The sequence below is a fragment of the Gadus chalcogrammus genome, chromosome 9, assembly GCF_026213295.1.
Source record: "Gadus chalcogrammus isolate NIFS_2021 chromosome 9, NIFS_Gcha_1.0, whole genome shotgun sequence".
Classification (NCBI taxonomy): domain Eukaryota; kingdom Metazoa; phylum Chordata; class Actinopteri; order Gadiformes; family Gadidae; genus Gadus; species Gadus chalcogrammus.
This window is the reverse complement of record NC_079420.1, coordinates 16,190,211-16,207,257: the sequence shown is the minus strand read 5'-3', so window position 1 is coordinate 16,207,257 and position 17,047 is coordinate 16,190,211. Positions and strand designations below refer to the sequence as shown.

The 17,047-nt window shown below is 47.1% G+C and overlaps 2 protein-coding genes and 1 long non-coding RNA gene across 9 annotated transcripts in view; 1 reads left to right on the top strand and 2 right to left on the bottom strand.

Moving 5' to 3' along the window:
- Positions 1-1,008, bottom strand: part of LOC130388619 (uncharacterized) — an 8,713-nt gene extending 7,705 nt beyond the window's left edge. For both annotated transcript variants that reach the window (XR_008896444.1, XR_008896443.1), the window contains exon 1: positions 116-1,008. This is a non-coding gene — a long non-coding RNA (uncharacterized LOC130388619). The remainder of the gene's footprint in view (positions 1-115) is intronic.
- The window catches only part of bmal1a (basic helix-loop-helix ARNT like 1a), a 16,265-nt gene extending 11,801 nt beyond the window's left edge, over positions 1-4,464 (top strand). For 3 of the 5 annotated variants that reach the window (XM_056598028.1, XM_056598026.1, XM_056598027.1), the window contains 4 exons: positions 196-304; positions 943-1,036; positions 1,141-1,231; positions 2,091-4,463. In XM_056598028.1, coding sequence (XP_056454003.1) covers positions 196-304; positions 943-1,036; positions 1,141-1,231; positions 2,091-2,248 — 452 coding nt within the window. In that variant the 3' untranslated portion in view covers positions 2,249-4,463. The other 2 variants (XM_056598029.1, XM_056598030.1) reach the window with 2 other exon arrangements.
- On the bottom strand, positions 2,694-17,047 carry btbd10a (BTB (POZ) domain containing 10a). Of its 2 annotated transcripts, none has more exons than XM_056598031.1 (8): positions 14,958-16,840; positions 12,574-12,827; positions 11,587-11,887; positions 11,265-11,367; positions 8,921-9,041; positions 7,421-7,618; positions 6,633-6,743; positions 2,694-6,037 (listed from the first exon to the last, which is right to left on the bottom strand). In XM_056598031.1, exons 1-8 carry the CDS (start codon positions 15,083-15,085, stop codon positions 5,424-5,426), a joined length of 1,830 nt encoding a protein of 609 aa, XP_056454006.1. In that variant the 5' UTR covers positions 15,086-16,840; the 3' UTR covers positions 2,694-5,423. The 2 variants fall into 2 exon arrangements, with proteins under 2 accessions (XP_056454006.1, XP_056454007.1); XM_056598032.1 differs by lacking the exon at positions 14,958-16,840 and adding an exon at positions 16,849-17,047 and having other exon boundaries at positions 2,696-6,037.

Genomic DNA, 17,047 nt, shown 5'->3' with positions numbered 1-17,047 from the left:
AAACATATGAACATTTTATGATCTCGATTTTAGCTGTTGCGTTCAAAGATGCACATGTATGGCACATGTTTCCCTGGCCTTGAAGTGTTGTCTTAAGAGTTTGGATCATTATTACATTGTAATGAATGGACTCTCTCTCCAAGCATGCTGCTGTAACAATGAACAATGTCCTCCTGGTTGGTTCTGTGGACGTAGGCGGGGGCCGGAGGGTGCTGCAGACAGTTCCTGGAATCCCAGGGGGCACGAGGGCCGGGGCCGGGAAGATAGGACGCATGATCGCAGAAGAGGTGATGGAGATCCAGAGGTGAGACACGACCGCCGGTCCAGGCCCCGAACACAAAGTGATCTCCACTCATCATTCCTGTCCAGGTTTTCTTTTTCATATGCTGTGGCACCCAGCTGCCCCAATGGGCCGAGTTCCACGTATGAATCACACCTTGAGCGAGGGTTAAGCCGCATTCGGCATTTATTGCATACAACTTAAATCATAAAATGTAATTGCGGTCTCTAGGGCCTCCGTGGGCCTCTAGTCGCTCGCGGACCAGAGCGCTTCCTTCTTCCTCGCTCCCGCCCTCCAAATGTCAGTCCTCCTGCTCCTTTTAAAATGGCTCCTCTGCCTCCGGCCAGGTGTCCCCCAAGCTCGCTGATTGGGGAGAGAGTGATGCTCTTCGTCGCCACTCAGTGGGTAGCTGCGGTACACGCCGTCAATCACCCCACCTCAGACCCGCCCGGCCCGAGGTTTAAGTGGCGGAATGCCACAACGCTCGCTTAGAGAAGCAAATACAGAAATGTTGCAACGAGGCCGGGTTATTTTTGTCAACACAATTTCAGCACTTTTACAGCATAAATGTTTTAGCGCTGCCTTTTATATTGTATGTGTTGCATTATGTGTGGAACAACATCGGGGCTATTTTGAACCTCTTTGCTTATTCACGTCGTTAGGATCAGAGGCTCCTCTCCTTCCAGCTCGGGCTCCAGCCCTCTGAACATCACCAGCACCCCGCCTCCAGACACCGGCTCCCCGGGCGGCAAGAAAGTAAGTTGAAGTGAACTTGGTTATGATTGCCGTTCTGCATCGAGGCACTTGCACTGTGATTGTTGCCGTGTTTCAAAGCTAATCCGACGCCACTGTCACTGTAGATCCAGAACGGGACTCCGGACCTGCCGTCAACCGGGATCCTCACCGGACCCGACTCCATAGGGTACCCCTACTCTAACCAGTCCATCATGAGTAAGTGGGAAACGCACACGCCCGCAGAGACAGGCGCAGAGACAGACACAGACACATAGACACACAGAGATGTCATTTCACAGCATTGTGTAATGCTCTGGTTTTCAAACTGGGGGGGCGCGCCCCCTAGGGGGGGCCCAGAGTTATGACAGAGGGGGGGGAGCTGCGCGAGGTGGGACACGGCGTGCGGCACGCGAGGCTAAATATAAATTATATGCGCACATTTTTCTTCTTCACGGCTAGCTAGCAAATCATGGAAAGGTTTGTGAAAGTACTGCCAGGTGAACGTAAAGCAGAAGGTGAATCCACACCAAATGACTCGACTACTGAAAAGAAAGACAAGAAAATATGATGAGGCATATCTCACCCTCGGTTTCACCAGTACAACGGTGGATAATGAAGAGAGACCGCAGTGGGTTGTGTGTCTCCAAATATTGGCTTCTGACAGTATGAGGCCGAACAAGTTAAGACCCCCTTTGGAGACTCACTAATTGCTTTTCTGCAAACGTGTAACTACCAGAGCAACTGCAGACAAGTTGTTCAAAATCATTGACTATTTCTTGATAGATGCTGATCTGAAACGGGAGCACTGTGTGGGGATCTGCACAGCTGGGGCTCAGGCAATGGCAGGGAAACTAGGAGGGCTGCAAGCGCTAATCAAGCGCGTCTCCCCCAATGTTCAGTGGACACACTTATGATACACCGAGAGGCGCTAGCGTCCAAACAATTGAGTCCCGAGCTGAATCATGTAATGACCGACATCATTGCCACTGTAAACTACATTAAAACAAGGGAGCCCCTCTTATAATGGTTTGGTGTGTGTGTGTGTGTGTGTGTGTGTTTGTTGTGGTCTCATCAGGCGACAACTCCCACCTGAGCATCGACATCATGGACGAGCCAGGCTCCAGTAGCCCCAGCAACGATGAGGCGGCCATGGCGGTCATCATGTCCCTTCTGGAGGCCGATGCCGGCCTGGGAGGACCAGTAGACTTTAGCGACTTGCCCTGGCCTTTGTGAGACCCACCTGTGTTTATGTGTTTGTGTGTAGGGGTGGGGCAGGGGTTCTACCTGTGCTACCTGCTGCCCCTCCCCCCTCCCCACCCCTACGTACGTGTGTCCAGAGGGTGGGTCTGACGGGGGCATCGCCACGTGCCGCCCCCCCCTGCTCTCATCTGGTGTGTACCGTCACATGCAGGACAACAGCCCCTCCATAGACGGCGCAAAAAGGGAGTTTTTCTTGAACACGTAGCTTCACGAAAAGAAAGAAAACCGTATCGACTCCACCAGATGTCCAGAACGGCCTCCTCCTATGAAGGTTAGCGGGATATGACCGAAGAGTGCTGTGGCGAAGAGCAAGGCCCCTCTTCAGACTGTCAGAGGGGCAGCACACATACCCCCCCCCCGCCCCCCACAGGAGCCTCCGCACTGAGGACGGATCTCTAGGACCCCAGGGCTCGGGAACAAGAGCCCTCTGCTGCCGTTTTGTTTTTATCAATGAAACTGTCAAGGTTTGTTTGGAGTCCGATGCCATATTAACTACTACCTACCTAATGCTACCTGTTGTATTCTTTATCTTGATGCTATCCTAAGCTAGTCAGTAATACTATTTCCAGATGACCTACTTTGTTCTTGCGAAGCCCTTATAATGAGTCAATAAGTGACACAGGAAAGGTGGATACTGATCGATTGGAAATACAATATCAGAGTTATGAGTGGCATTGTGTAAATTGCCAAAGTGCTGTATTTTCATACCTGGCAAAAACCTGCATCATTACTGTCAAGGTTTTTACTGTGCTTGTATTAAACAACGCCATCCCTTGACAACAGGGTATCTGTGCATTTAAGAAAAGGATTTGGACTATTTTGGTCAGACAAACTAAGCAACATGTGTCATAATAAGCAGGGTCAAAAAAGGGCCACTCCTTTGGAACACAGACCTTCATTCAACAGAAGTATTACTAAACTGAGTATCCCTAACAGTTGTTCTCGTGGGAAGGGAACAAGGATGAAGAGATCATCCTTGGAACAGATTGTTCTTCCTAACTGATTACGTTGTTTTTTTTAAATGAAAGGCAATTTCTAACAGCTTGTATGCCTTGGCCAGGTTGAAAATGTGTTTATTTGGAAGTTAAGATTACTAGTCAAAATGTTAAAAAATTTAACCTGAACATGATACCTCTTTTAGTGATCTTATTTGTTGGTAAATTATAATCCCACGAGAATCATAAATCAGAAGGGACATTTATGAGCATCTGAAAATATTTCTTAATTTCTGTGTTCCCTTTTCAAATTGTAGATTTGTATTTGCCAATATAACCATATGCTCAGAATATCTAGAGTTAAATCAGAATCTCTATGTTCCTACTCAGCGATGTTCTATGTTCTAATCCCCCTGCATGACTATCAAAGGTAGTCACTTAGAATCCATCCCATATAGAACAGGACTGAGGCCGAAGCTCCATTTAGGGTCAAATGAAACCCGCATGCCTTTTTCACTTCTGTCTCATCAGATTGGTATCCATGGTGGTAGAAAAGGACAAATTTGCCATGTCAAATTTCCTCAAAGGTCACTCAAATATTAACTTCAAGATGACGTGAATTTAACCAGTGAGTTATTGAATAAAATGATTTCAATGTTTTCACTTAATTTGATTTCAATCGATATTGTTGTAATATTGTACAGTTTTTCTACCTCTTATAAATGGTATACAATGCTACAAGTACCGGTCAAAAAACAGTTTTTGTTGGACAAAAATCATTACCATCTTTTTCACCTTGCAACGATGTAACTGAACAGACTTAAGTGGTTTTATTCTTGAATCAAAAATGTGTTTCAACAATTGCTTCTTAACCAGGTTAGAGAAGTATTGACTGAAGGAGTTTGAACGGGGTATGTATAATGTTCAAAAGGTGATTGTTGCCGGCGTCCTCACACACTTGCTGGTGATGCTGTATCTCCTTGTCTCTGAACAGTTCTCTCGCAATGCTTTCACACTACACACAACCAACAAGATTTACCCTTGTTAATATACTGCCTCTTTCCCACCCCACAGTAATGTATCAGATCTTTAAATTTGTTGAGAGTATACTTTATGCAAATATATATATATATATAAGTATGATGTGTAATGTATCTGCTGTCAAATATTTTTCAAATAAAAATAGGTTTCTGTCGTTGAGCCAGTTAGTGTACTGTTTTTTTGAACGCTATTATTTTAAGAGAAGGATCAAACATAGAATCACTAATTTTATTTCATGAGTACGATAGCAGCAAATTATTCACATCTATATTGTTTGCTCCTTTCATGAGCACATGGCTTCAAATTTTTCACCACAAACATTAATTTGGCTTTTTACCTGTCTAGGAACTAGGGATTATACTCAATACCCTCTCAGCTTGTCAGTACAATGAAACATGTTGATATCCTAGCTAGATACGTCACACCATGTTGAGGCGCTCCCGAGTTCTACGGGACACTATGGAGAACTAATTGGTAGTCTTGTTGTGACCCAGGTGTAAACAGCATTTTACTACTACAATGTGTGTATCTGTCTGTATGTCCCCAAACATAAGGCTGATTTATGTTTCAGTGAATTAAATAACTACATTATCTCTTGGGGTGAGCATAAAAAAGCATTTGGAAAACAAGCCAACATGAGTTTCTGGGATGTAGGCCAATCAAAGCCGTCTAGAAGGGTGGCCATGTGTCGAAAACTTGGAATAGAAAAGTGAACCATCCCATTCAGCGAACTGTCGAACAGCATAGTGATCACCTCAGTGTAAGGTACGGTGTTGCGTATCCACCCCATCTACCGACATGCAGACGCATATCCAGAGTATCACAGCATCCTAATTCCGAAGTACTACTTACATGCAGACGCATATCCCAGGTAATATCGAATCCTAATCTGAGGAACTTTCTCCTTCCGATGTGGACGTACAAACAATGCTGCCAAAAACATCTCCTTTGGTCGGTAAAAAAAGTCGGCACAAATAAAACATAGGGTGGGGGTTTTCCATGTGCGTACTGTGCTTTGATCCGTCGGCGGCGGCGTGTGTCAAGTGCTAATTCCTCTCAACAGTCTTTCTGCTTTGAGGTCGCATGTGTGCAAGAGAAGGCAAAAGGGCCGATGGCCAGGCGCAATGGGGGGACATGGGGGTGGGGCGTGGTCGTTGGGGGGGTAGTCCGTTTCATGCAGAGGGTGACGGAGAGTCAGGGTCTGGCTCATAGTGGTAGGCCGACTGAGAGGGGGGGTTGGGGCTGTGTTGTTGTTGCTGCTGCTGTTGGCTACTGCTAGCCAGGGGGTGTGGCAGCAGGCCGGGGCCATCTGCAGCCGGGGGCTGGTGGTGGTGGTGGCTGCCCATGTCGTGAGCGTGCACCGGGGGGTGGGCGGCCGCGGCTCCTCCGCCCTCTGGGCTGGCGGGTTGGAGCAGCGAGGCCGGGGGCTGGAGGCCCACCGAGACCGCGTCGTGGCCCGGCACCCGCTGGTGGAGGTAGAGGCTTTCAGAGCCCGGGGGGGGCAGCGGTGGGGGCAGGGGGGGGTGGTGCCCCGGCAGGGTGTCCAGCTCGTCCACCGGGGGCCCGGAGGGCTGCAGGACCACCAGCTGGTCCTGGGGGATGTCGGCGGCCGCGGCCGCCAGGTTGGTGGTGGACTTGGACTTGACGCACTGGAAGTCCACGTGGCGGCTCTTGCCCTCCTCCTTCTCCCAGGACATGCGGATGAAGGGCCGCTGGACGTAGTTGTAGATGACCTCCGGGCGACCCCCGGGCCGCCGCTTCACCTTCTCCTTGTAGGTCGGGTAGCCTGGGGGAGAGCAATTAGAAAACATTGCATAACTTGACTTGGACAAAAAATAAATATGAAATGGTATGCAAAAATTAAATATTCAGAGACATACAAGCATTTAAATCTTGTGCCGACACGAATGGAACTATAATCATCTCGTACATTTTGTTTGTATAGCACCTTTACGTTGGGGACTATCCAATAAATTGGATAAGGCAATATTATTTAGGGGGAGACAGAGCAGACTGCTGATCTGTTGAGCAGAGCTCGGTGCTGGGTGTGTGGAGGGGAACACGGTGAAGGTTTGTTGCAATGGATTCATAGGAAGGTTAATAGGAGGGTTTGGCAGATTTTATGCTCGACCAAACCTATCTCAGAAAATCAAGTCCAGGGGGAAATGCGGTCCAATGACCATGGCTAGATTAATACATGAGCGTTCTTCATATAGTGCCACCATCTGGCCGATCTGGATCATTTTAGTTTAAGAAGCCATTCACTGTAAATATATCTATGAAAGGTTCATCACTGTAGCAAGGGAATGGCAAAATTTTAAGCATGATTGTAGTGTCGCTTCTAGGAATAAATGAAGCAGTGTGCGTGCGTTTGTTGGCACCTTCTATGCCCAGCCGGATCTTCTTCAGGCCCCTGTCCTTGAGCACAGACTTGGCCACATCGCGGTTCTCGATGTACTTGAAGAAGCGGTACAGCTTGGTGCTGTAGATGACTGGTGACAACACAGGAAGAGAGGCAACTCTTTAAAACATCATCCATCACATTCTCTGTTGAACAGCTGTTTCTACCCAGTGGGTATGTTGGTTTATAGTGACCGTTTTATTCTGGCGATATTTTGATTTATGTTGTTCCTTTCATGCTGAGGGAAAAGCTTGAGGGGATAATTGTGTGACCATGAAAATTTAATTTGCTTTTATGGCACTATTTAAACCTGCATCATAAACTTATTTTCTACAGCAGTCATCACTTTTTGTAAATTAGATTTCACTCCAAACAGCAAAATGATAAAGAGCGAGGGGTTTAGTTTGGTTTCAAATTAAAAATGTGCAGTGAAAAGGTGACATAGATTAAGGATTTCCGCCTTTACTAGAAGAGTCTACTCTCACAGGACGCAAAATGTGATTCTTTCACACACACACACACACACACACACACACACACACACACACACACACACACACACACACACACACACACACACACACACACACACACACACACACACACACACACACACACACACACACACACACACAATATAAGATGGCAGTAATTCAATCAGCAGAACGATGCTTCACAACAACGTCTACTCTCCTAATGTCAACTCCTGGTAGGGCAAGTCTATCCTCCCGGGGGGAGTGCCACTACCGAGCAGGAAGCCCCACTCACTCTGAGAGTACTCCTCTCCCATCTGGGGCGGGTACTCCTCGTCCCAGTCCACCACGTCGTCGTCCGTGAGCACCACCACGTGACACTCGCGCTCGCCGCTCTGAGCGCTGGCCACCATCAGCGGCAGCACCATCTCCTCCAGGTAGCACTCGAACTGACGCCGCGCCCCGTCGTTGGACAGCTCGTGCATCAGGGCGCCTGGGGGGGGGGGGGGATAAGAGACCGGCTGTTAGTGGTTGGTGGCCCTGGAGGGGCCGGGGGGAGTTCCAGGAATTGACGATGCTGCCGGTTCTTTGAACGTTTCCATGCAAAAGGCTTGTGATGCACTTCAGGGCCTTGATTTGCTCCAGCCTAGCGATGGCGATAAAAAGCACGCTGAACTTGGGACGTTGTTCGGTTATCTTTTCTTTATGGAAGGAGGCATTCAGAGAGGCAGGGTGGCTAATGCTGCAACACCACTGCTCTCTGTTTGGTTTCAGAGAATTCAGCGATTACGGCTGATTCTTTGCTTCCTCAGCCACGTTTAAACCTCCATCATCCGATCAAATGTATACTTAACACATACTACTACAACATAGTACTTGTACTACTTCTGTGAACTTCCTTGTTTGAGGAATGTTTTATTGGGAATGTGAAAAAAAAATTATACAGACGTGTTAATATGAGGCGAAGACAGAAATGGACCAAAGAATTGGGAACAATCAAATATATATATATATAAAAAAGCAGAAAAACACTTATAGCCCAAAATATCTGCCAGTGAAAACCAACACACTGTTAGGGTCAACAAGCTTCTGCTGCGGAGAGAGTAATTCTCAAAGCTAATCATGACCTACTTAGCACACACACACACACACACACGCACACACACACACACACACACACACACAGCTTAGCAGGGTACAGCTCCTCCTCCTACTTACACCCCTGTCCACTGGTAGAGCCACAGAAACAAACAGGCTGCTGCGCGCACACACATACACACACACACACACACACAAAAACACACACACAAGCACTGTGTAACAGAGCAGTACGAAGAAAACAATGGCGTCAGGGATCGCGGTCTGCCTCGTCTCGGACTCAAACCACAGTAGCGGGATGAGCCCTGCCCCGCATCATCTCTTCAGAAGGATTGAAACAGCTAAAAATAACTTCACTATGTAGGCGCGTTTAAACACACACACGCAGTATCCTCTGAGCTCTGCTTACCATCTAGTGAATAATTCACCATCGTGACTATCGGCTGCTCGCTTCCGTAGCATTATCATCTTAGAAAAGTAATTAACGCCTGTGTTAATTCCGTCAACAACAAACACGTGTTACATAACCACAACAACTCACCCCGGTGTTTATCTCAGCCCGCTACATGGTGAACACGGAGCCTCTACATGCTATCCCTTCGGTGTCGATGATGAGCGTGCTGGGTGGGTGGGTGGGTGGGTGGGGGGGGGTGGGCTAAGGGTCCTCCGAGCAACAACTTTGTTCGCCGGTACTCACTGAGGTCTCTGCACTTGATGGTGCTGTAGTTGAAGGAGATGCAGAGGTAGTCACACGCCTCCCTCAGCTCGGGAATGGAGACGCCATCCGGGCAGCGGATTATCCCAGACTTGTAGTAATCCTGCCATGTTGGCCCGGCGCACGGACCCACACACAGACGCAGGCATACGGCACGCACACACGCGCACACACACACGCACAACGCAAAACATGAAACACCACGCGGCGGAGCGGGAGAACCGAGGTCGTTCACGCACGCACGGGAGAGAGAAAAAGACAGCGCCATTAGTAACGCTGCCGGAACGCACGCACGCACGCACGCACGCACGCACGCACGCACGCACGCACGCACACACACACACACACACACACACACACACACACACACACACACACACACACACACACACACACACACACACACACACACACACACACACACACACACACACACACACACATAAAAGAGAGCGAGAGTGAGTGAGTGGGCAAGAGGAGAGAGAGTGTGTGGTGGGGGTGGAGGTTGAGTGAGAATGCAGAGAGAGGAGGGGAACAGAGCAGGGACAAGCACGATGGTGAATCGAGCCAATGGAAGCCAATACGGCAACCGTTTCTCCATTATGACCATGCTGTATGGCTTGTTTACATGTTGCGTTGCGAAATGTACAACTTTAATTGAAACGCCTCCTGCTCCTCAACCCTTCCTGCTAGATTATACTACAGAATAAAACCTCTGCGTAAGGACTACCATGTGATAGCATCATCTGCGTCATTGCCTACGTAGCGTTGTGAAAACACGGCACATACCAGTATTAAATACTGATCCCCGGTACGCGCACATCATAGTAAATTAACAGGTAGCCGTTCTTCTTCTTCCTAGCATGGTTATTATACACGCCCACTGATTGGGGTGATTCTCCTTCCCTAGGAGCGCTATCCCGGTTGGCTGATCTATTGCCACTGCTATTCTAGATTAATTGGAAACCCAAAACAAGCTGCGGGTAAACCCCAAAACAACCAGGGTAATATAATGATTGTGGAACACATGTGGTCGTGTGAGATCGGTCACTAACCAGATTGTGGCACCATGCACAGATTTCAGAAAATTAACAAGGACGAAAACAATAACCAGTGTTTCAGATGGGGTTGGGCCACCTCCTGTGACTACATTGTAGGGGTTAACCTCGCTGAGACGACGGGTGACCCGGTTAGAATTGTAGGTAGCACCTGATCCAGGAGCCAACATGTTCAAATGGAGCTATTAGTACCACCACTAATTATTACCAGCAGCTGTTGGACAGCGAGCAGCTTGTTGACACTTTTCAGCTGCGTCATGAACAGACCAGAAATGGCCACTGGGAACACTTTCACTCAGAATTAGTTTTAGGATTACATTTCCACGTTAAATATTCAGAGTTTCGCAATATCCAATTCCTACAGTGAGGATCGTTACTCCGTTATGCCAACAGAAAGCAGACATTCAGCCATGTACAAAGGACATTTTTTGGGTCCTTACCCCTGAACCAGCTGACTTGAACGAACAGATGAGTCTCCAGAAAAACACCAAAGGTGGCTATATTGCCAAGCCCTGCCGAAACGGTAAGACTTATCCTGGGATTAGACGCCTGCCAATGTCTGTATGTTTTGTCCACTTCGCCAGTGCACTTCAGTCAAGTCCACAGTCGTGATCTTGACACCACAGAATATAGATATGAATGCACGAGCGAAAGAAGAAAGACATTCAAATCAATGGAGCTATCGGTATATTACGCAATGTTGTTGCAACCATCAACCTTCAACAAAAAAAAAAAGAAAAGGGAGAAAAGGGGCAAACACTAACCCTGCCGAGTTGGTAGTGGAAACAGCGGCAAGGCAACCAGATTGAAAAAACTGCACTGTCAACACTCAAAAAGACACTAGATGAGCACTTGACATTTTGCTCCCTCACAACAGGAATAGACAAGGAGTATTGTCTGTTACAGACAATACGCATTCTCTGTTGGAGTACACAACAATATAATTCTCAGTTTGATTCCCATTTGATTTGATATGTTGCCCTTCCAACAGCATTGAAATCAGAAAATAACAGAGGAAGGAAGGAAAGAAGGAATGAGGTGTTTCAGGAACAGTGGGTGTGTCTCACGGAACAAGCATCCAATCACAATTCAGAATGATGTGTGCTACACCTCATGGAACCATAACAAAATAAATACATGGAGGCAATGGGTGAGACAGCTAGAAAGAGTGAGGCAATACATAATACAAATAAAGCACAGCAAAAAGTATGAAAACATTCAAATAAATTCCTTGTGAAAAGGAATGAGGTCAAAGCCCTCCTTCTTACCAGTATAGCCCTGAAGACTGTGGAGCTGATTCCATCCGCAACCTCAAACTCTCCTTTCTCATTGGGTCGTGTGAAGTTGTGATCTCGCCCAGAACCAAACATCCTATAGAAAAAGGAGTAAACGTTAGAGATCAATGCTTGTGTTATCGTGTCCCTGCAACATTGGAACAAGAAATAATTCAAAACCAATCAATTATCAATAATCATCTCTGCTGAGATCATCTGCGTTCACATCAAATCTTAAACTGATCACGACGGCCTTAGACGCAAGGACAAAGGAAAAAACTGGGTGTCACGCTGGACCCCCCCGCTGGACCCTCACCTGCCCAGCATGGTGTTGGGCTGGGCCGTGAAGATGGCGGGGTCCACCACGAATCGGGTGTTGTCCACGATGAGCGTGACCCTCTCTCCGGCTCGCAGCACGCCGCGCGGACCCTCCTTGGGGCCCACGTCGTACACGTAGATCATGTCGCAGGGCCCGTGGGCGAGGGACACGCCCAGGGGTTTGGGGTGGGGCAGCACGCCCATCAGGGCTCCTCCGATGGGGGAGAAGGGCAGCTGGGCCCTGGGGGGCCGGGGGCTGGACGACCTCGAGGAGGAGCCCCCGTCGCCGCGCTCGCGGTCTGGAAGAGACCAGGGAGACGAGGCGACATGTGAGAGAGGGTAGGTGGCAGGGCTCTGTGGAATGGATCAAATATCTGCATCTTTGACCAAATACCTCAATACTGAGACCATACTGCAGGGAGGACTATCTGTGTTTTCAACAAATATTTACACAATGATTTTGATAAATAATTTAGGCCATGTGGACTTAATGACCAAGTTGGATAAGGCAAATGATGTATTTTCCAACTCTGGTGAGTTCAGAAACCAACATCGCTTTTCCGTAATTCAGCCATTAAAACAAGGGAAAGTCATGTTACGATATCCATAAACTAAAAACTATATCGGGTCTCATATCAAGTTATCGATATATCGGCCAGCGTGCACCCGCTATTAAATCCTGCCATAGTCTGCAAGCCTCTTTTTTTACACACCCTTTTCGCAGTCTTTCTGCAAGCTCCACCCCCCGAGGTCTCATCTCTGAGTTAGAGTATCTTCCATCCCTGGTAATTCGCAGGTGTCCAGCAGTAGTACTCAGTGTTCAACTCCCGCCCGAAAAAGGTTCTTGGGTCAAACCTCAACCCCCATTGTCTGCAGCCTGCCTCCTCCTTGTGCAACACGTCCCGATGCTTCATGCCCTTCACTAAATCCCACACAGGTGTAATGGCTAAACCACAACGGACTGATGCGTCCCGCTGCCCCTCACCGTGCTGCCGCGTCGGCGAGGTGACGTTCCTGATGCAGGGCGTGAGCTGGCACTCTCCGCGCTCGTGGGAGGAGTCCCGGGAGCGGTCGCCGGAGCGCCGCCGCTGGTGCTCCCTGTAGTGATCGGCAGCGCCGCCGCCGCCACCGCCGGCCGCACCGAACGCGGACGCGCCCGCTCCGTACGCACTCATGCCGCTGGCGGGATGCTGCTGTGGGTCGGGATGGTCCGGAACGGACGAGCCACGATGCTGCTCACTGTGGAGAGAGAGGGGGGGGGGGGGGGGGGGGAGTTTTACTGTTCAGTCGCGCGTGACGGACTGGTGGAGGCGGCCTCAAGCGGGAGACCAGTTCACTTCGTCTTTGCTCCCCCAGGCCAACAACTGGCACAAAAAGACACGAATGCACGCCATGCCAATGCCTCAATGCAACGAATGACCAACTTAAATATGTGGTAAGGAAATAGATTTCTCAAGAGTTTTTTGCCTGTGTTTAGGAAGGCATTTGCGCAAACATACAACCAGGAAGGAATTGAATATCCTGTGTTGATAGGAGGCCTGGTGCAGCTTCGCCTCCTGACTGGTTAAGAGACCTCTGAGCAGGACAGTAACCGGTGCTGCCTTGTCAGCACATGGGGGCCTGAGAGACTGACTTCTACATCTGTACCTGCTGCAAGGTACCTCATCTCAACTCATCTTCATCCGCTTATCCGGGGTCGGCTGTAAATGTGATGATGCCCATTGGAGTACCATAACCAGTACGTGACGGAAACTCTGGAGCGAGTAAAGGTGATCCATGCTTTTATGTGGTTTTTACACCAAATGAAGATGGAGCACCTAATGAGCATACTCAGATAGTGGCCAGGACTATCTTTGCCTTCTTCGATTAAATCTTCCACAGGCACCCGTTTCGCAACAACAGGGATAGACATGAATCCAAACAATGTCGACATGAACTGGAAAATGGCACAGTAAAACACACAATCATGTAATTAAGCCCATCCCTCTCACCATCAAATCATGAAAGATCAATATGAATCAATTGCTCATCGGTTCTAGGTTAACACGTGCCTGCATAAATCAAATCATATCTACAAAAATTCGCTTTCAGTGTATTTTTGGTAACGCGTCTTGAATTAACGAGACAAAGTCTGGTTTGCTTTTTACAACCATACAGTAAGAAATGCGAACTTGATATAAATGCAAACCACCTTGAATTGCTTTGTGCAACTCACTGTCCAGATACACTATACCTTTCATAGTGTTTCAAAGTAAGTCATGCATAGCTGGCTTACTAACTTAATGTGTGGATCCAATCTTTCAGGTTGCAACCTTTCAGGATGGATCTTACTGTATTTTGAAAAAAACAACAGTAAATTATCGTGATTTACGTTTTTAGCTGCAGAAGCACACCCATCAAGGTCCAACATCGAAGACGAACACTCCTAGCCCAACCCCCAGATTAACATCGGGTATTATATGACATGTCTGCTAGAATTAGATACACTGAACTGGGCAAACAAAGAAAAAATAAAGATCTGCTGCAGTCTTTAACCAACAAATGCAAATGACTCAGTCACTTGGCCACCCAATTGTTGATAACCTATAGAAAATCTTTTTTTCTATCTTCCCCCCAACCGTGTGCCCACTTCATAGTCTGTGCCCACATCATAGTGCCAGATGTCCATTGTGCAAACTGGTGGTGTCCTTGAAGATTAGGGTCACCATAGCAGCACACACACACGCACACGCACACGCACACACACACAAAATGAGTAGGGCAAGTGATTCTAGTTATGACATATCAATAACTCGCTCATTGTCCTATCCGAATGCGGATCGTATAGCATATGCTGCGTCCTGCAGCTTGCCAGGAACTCGGGTGCTCTTCCATCGGTCATAGAAAGAACAAAGGAGGTAGGGGAATGCTCATCCTGCAAAAGGTGTTGCAAAAACACCGATAGCGAGATTTTTCAGGACAAAAAAAAAAGATACATCATGTTTTTACATTTTACCTCGCTGCCGGGCCGACCTACGACAGGTGTAATGTATAAAACCCAATATTAAGCCACTAGGCAAAATCAGGCAAAGAAATATGTCGCTCCAAGTCTATTTTAAGCACTGGTCGTGAGCAGTGCCAGTGAAAGTAAAGGGTCCCATTCAATATTTATACTGCTGACACTGCTAGCGTTGAACCGAAAGAAAGGTGCAGCTCAAATCCAAATATATTGTCAACGAAGATACAATTACCACAGCCATCGTTGTCATTTGAATTTGAATATATAATTCAAGTTCAAACATAGGTAGTGAAGGAGCCTTGTAATGATCCTAAATGCTTAACACATGACAATAAAAACACGATGTACAGAGCGGCATGTCATCCACCTACCAGTCAGGATCACCGGGCAAACTAAAGACAAAGCAGCAGGGGACGAGCTGCGGAATGACAGCGGCGCAGAAGGCTTGTGCTCCTCCGAACAAAGCGGGCTTGCCAGCAGGTTCAGCATCCTCGCTCATTACTTGCCAACTTCTGCATTATTTCACAGACTCCATTGTGCCAAACTCATTCGCTGTTCCTACGCATCCTCAACTGCAAAGGCTGGTCTCCGATTCTGACAACAAAAAATATACAAGGAGGCGTGAAAAAAAGAGAGGGCGCCCCTTGCCATTCAGAGTCACTGGTACCTTCAAATATGAATGGCCGCGTGCTCGGCGGGGCAATGTGGGCATGCATGCATGCACGAACTGAGCACATCCGCTGACGTAGAGTGCCCGACCTCATTGGCCGTCTGCAAATGATATAGCTCATTGACAGATACCTTATTCTCCTTCTTCCGATTGCATTGTGCCTCTGCAAATTATATGGTTGATGTGGCCATTTTTTTCTTTCAGATCATACCTATTTTTCGTCCGCAAATAGCACTGAGTGAGACACTGGTCTCACTCCAGCATCTATACGTTTTACCTTTCCTTATCGGAGACCGAAACGTTATACTAACTTTCCTATTTTTCCTTCAGCAATGCAGGGTCCATTTGTACATTTAACCTAAGAGACAAACATTGAAACCCCACACGAGCCGACTAGTACGTTCTTACATACCGAAGGCTGCCATTTCAGGACCCCACTCAAAGACTGCTTTATTTATTTATTTATTTCGTTTATTTTACCATGGATGGCGAAAAATCGAAGTGGTTCATTAAAACTTGATGAAACACAACCAGTTACCCTTATCTATATTTTAAAATACGTTAACTTGCATTAACTATAACCATCTCTAACCTAATACCTAAACATAACAATCTCTGACAACCCAATCATTTCTAACCTAACAATTCTAACTTAACCATCCCTAGTATAATATTTAAAACCCAACCATCCTTACCTAATACCTGCCTAATCTTCTGCCTCCGGTATTGCAGGAACTTACTATTATTACTATATTATTATAGTACTACTATTGCACGAGCCAGGGCAATGGCGTCGTTGCGACACTAGGGGACTGTTACACCATCGTTTCTCCAGCCGGCAGGGCAATACAAACAGGTCATCCCTGTCACGTTCAAACCCGATTAAAGTCGTTTAACCTGGGTTAACCGCGGCATTTTTTCCCTCAAATTCAATGTTCAGGTTCCAAGTTGTTTTAAGTGGACCACTTCGGCCAAGCTATTCTCTAAACAAGCTTGATGATTATCGGGAAGCCAGATAAGGCATGGAGAGGATTATGCTTCAAAACATCTGCTACATTCACACACTGTCAGTTCCCCTGACAGTATAACGAATCTAGTGGGCAGATCACCGATGTTTTCCTGCTCTTGCATTGGGAATATAACACACGGTAAAGCTGGTATAACATTCGCATTTTTGATGTCACCAACAGGCCATTCGATTCAGCCCACTATGGTAGCGAATATACATTCAGTGTCCGGTTAGAGATACAAAATTAGACAAGTAAAATACAAAAAAAAAAAACGAAAAGCCCCGTTCCCACCGTCTGCAGATCATAACATTGATGGGTTTTAAAATATTAGCAGAAACTTATGTTCAGAAATGAGCATGGGCGATATTGAGCTTTTTAGACACTATTTTGAGAGGCAACACACCAGTCATAGCAACGATCAACCCTGGAAACAATAAACAGCAAATTAAAGTTAAGTTAAATCTTGAAACGTAACGTTATGACAAACAAGACTAACAGTAATGTTATATAAACTAAAGACAGCCTACAGAGCTACGTCGGCTAGCGCTAGCCAACACATACATACGAGAGAGTGTGGATTACCTCTTCGAGTTACATTCCAAGGAAAATATGTATGTTGCAGTCTATAATCCCATATGCAATTGCTGAATTAGTCAATGAGGACTGACTACCCCTTTTTGTTTTTTTCCTCCAAAAACTTGCCGAAGACCATTTGTTTGGGTTTTAAAAGCGGACTTGGTAGAATAATATCGCGAGAACTCAAAGTACCGAGAGAACCGTC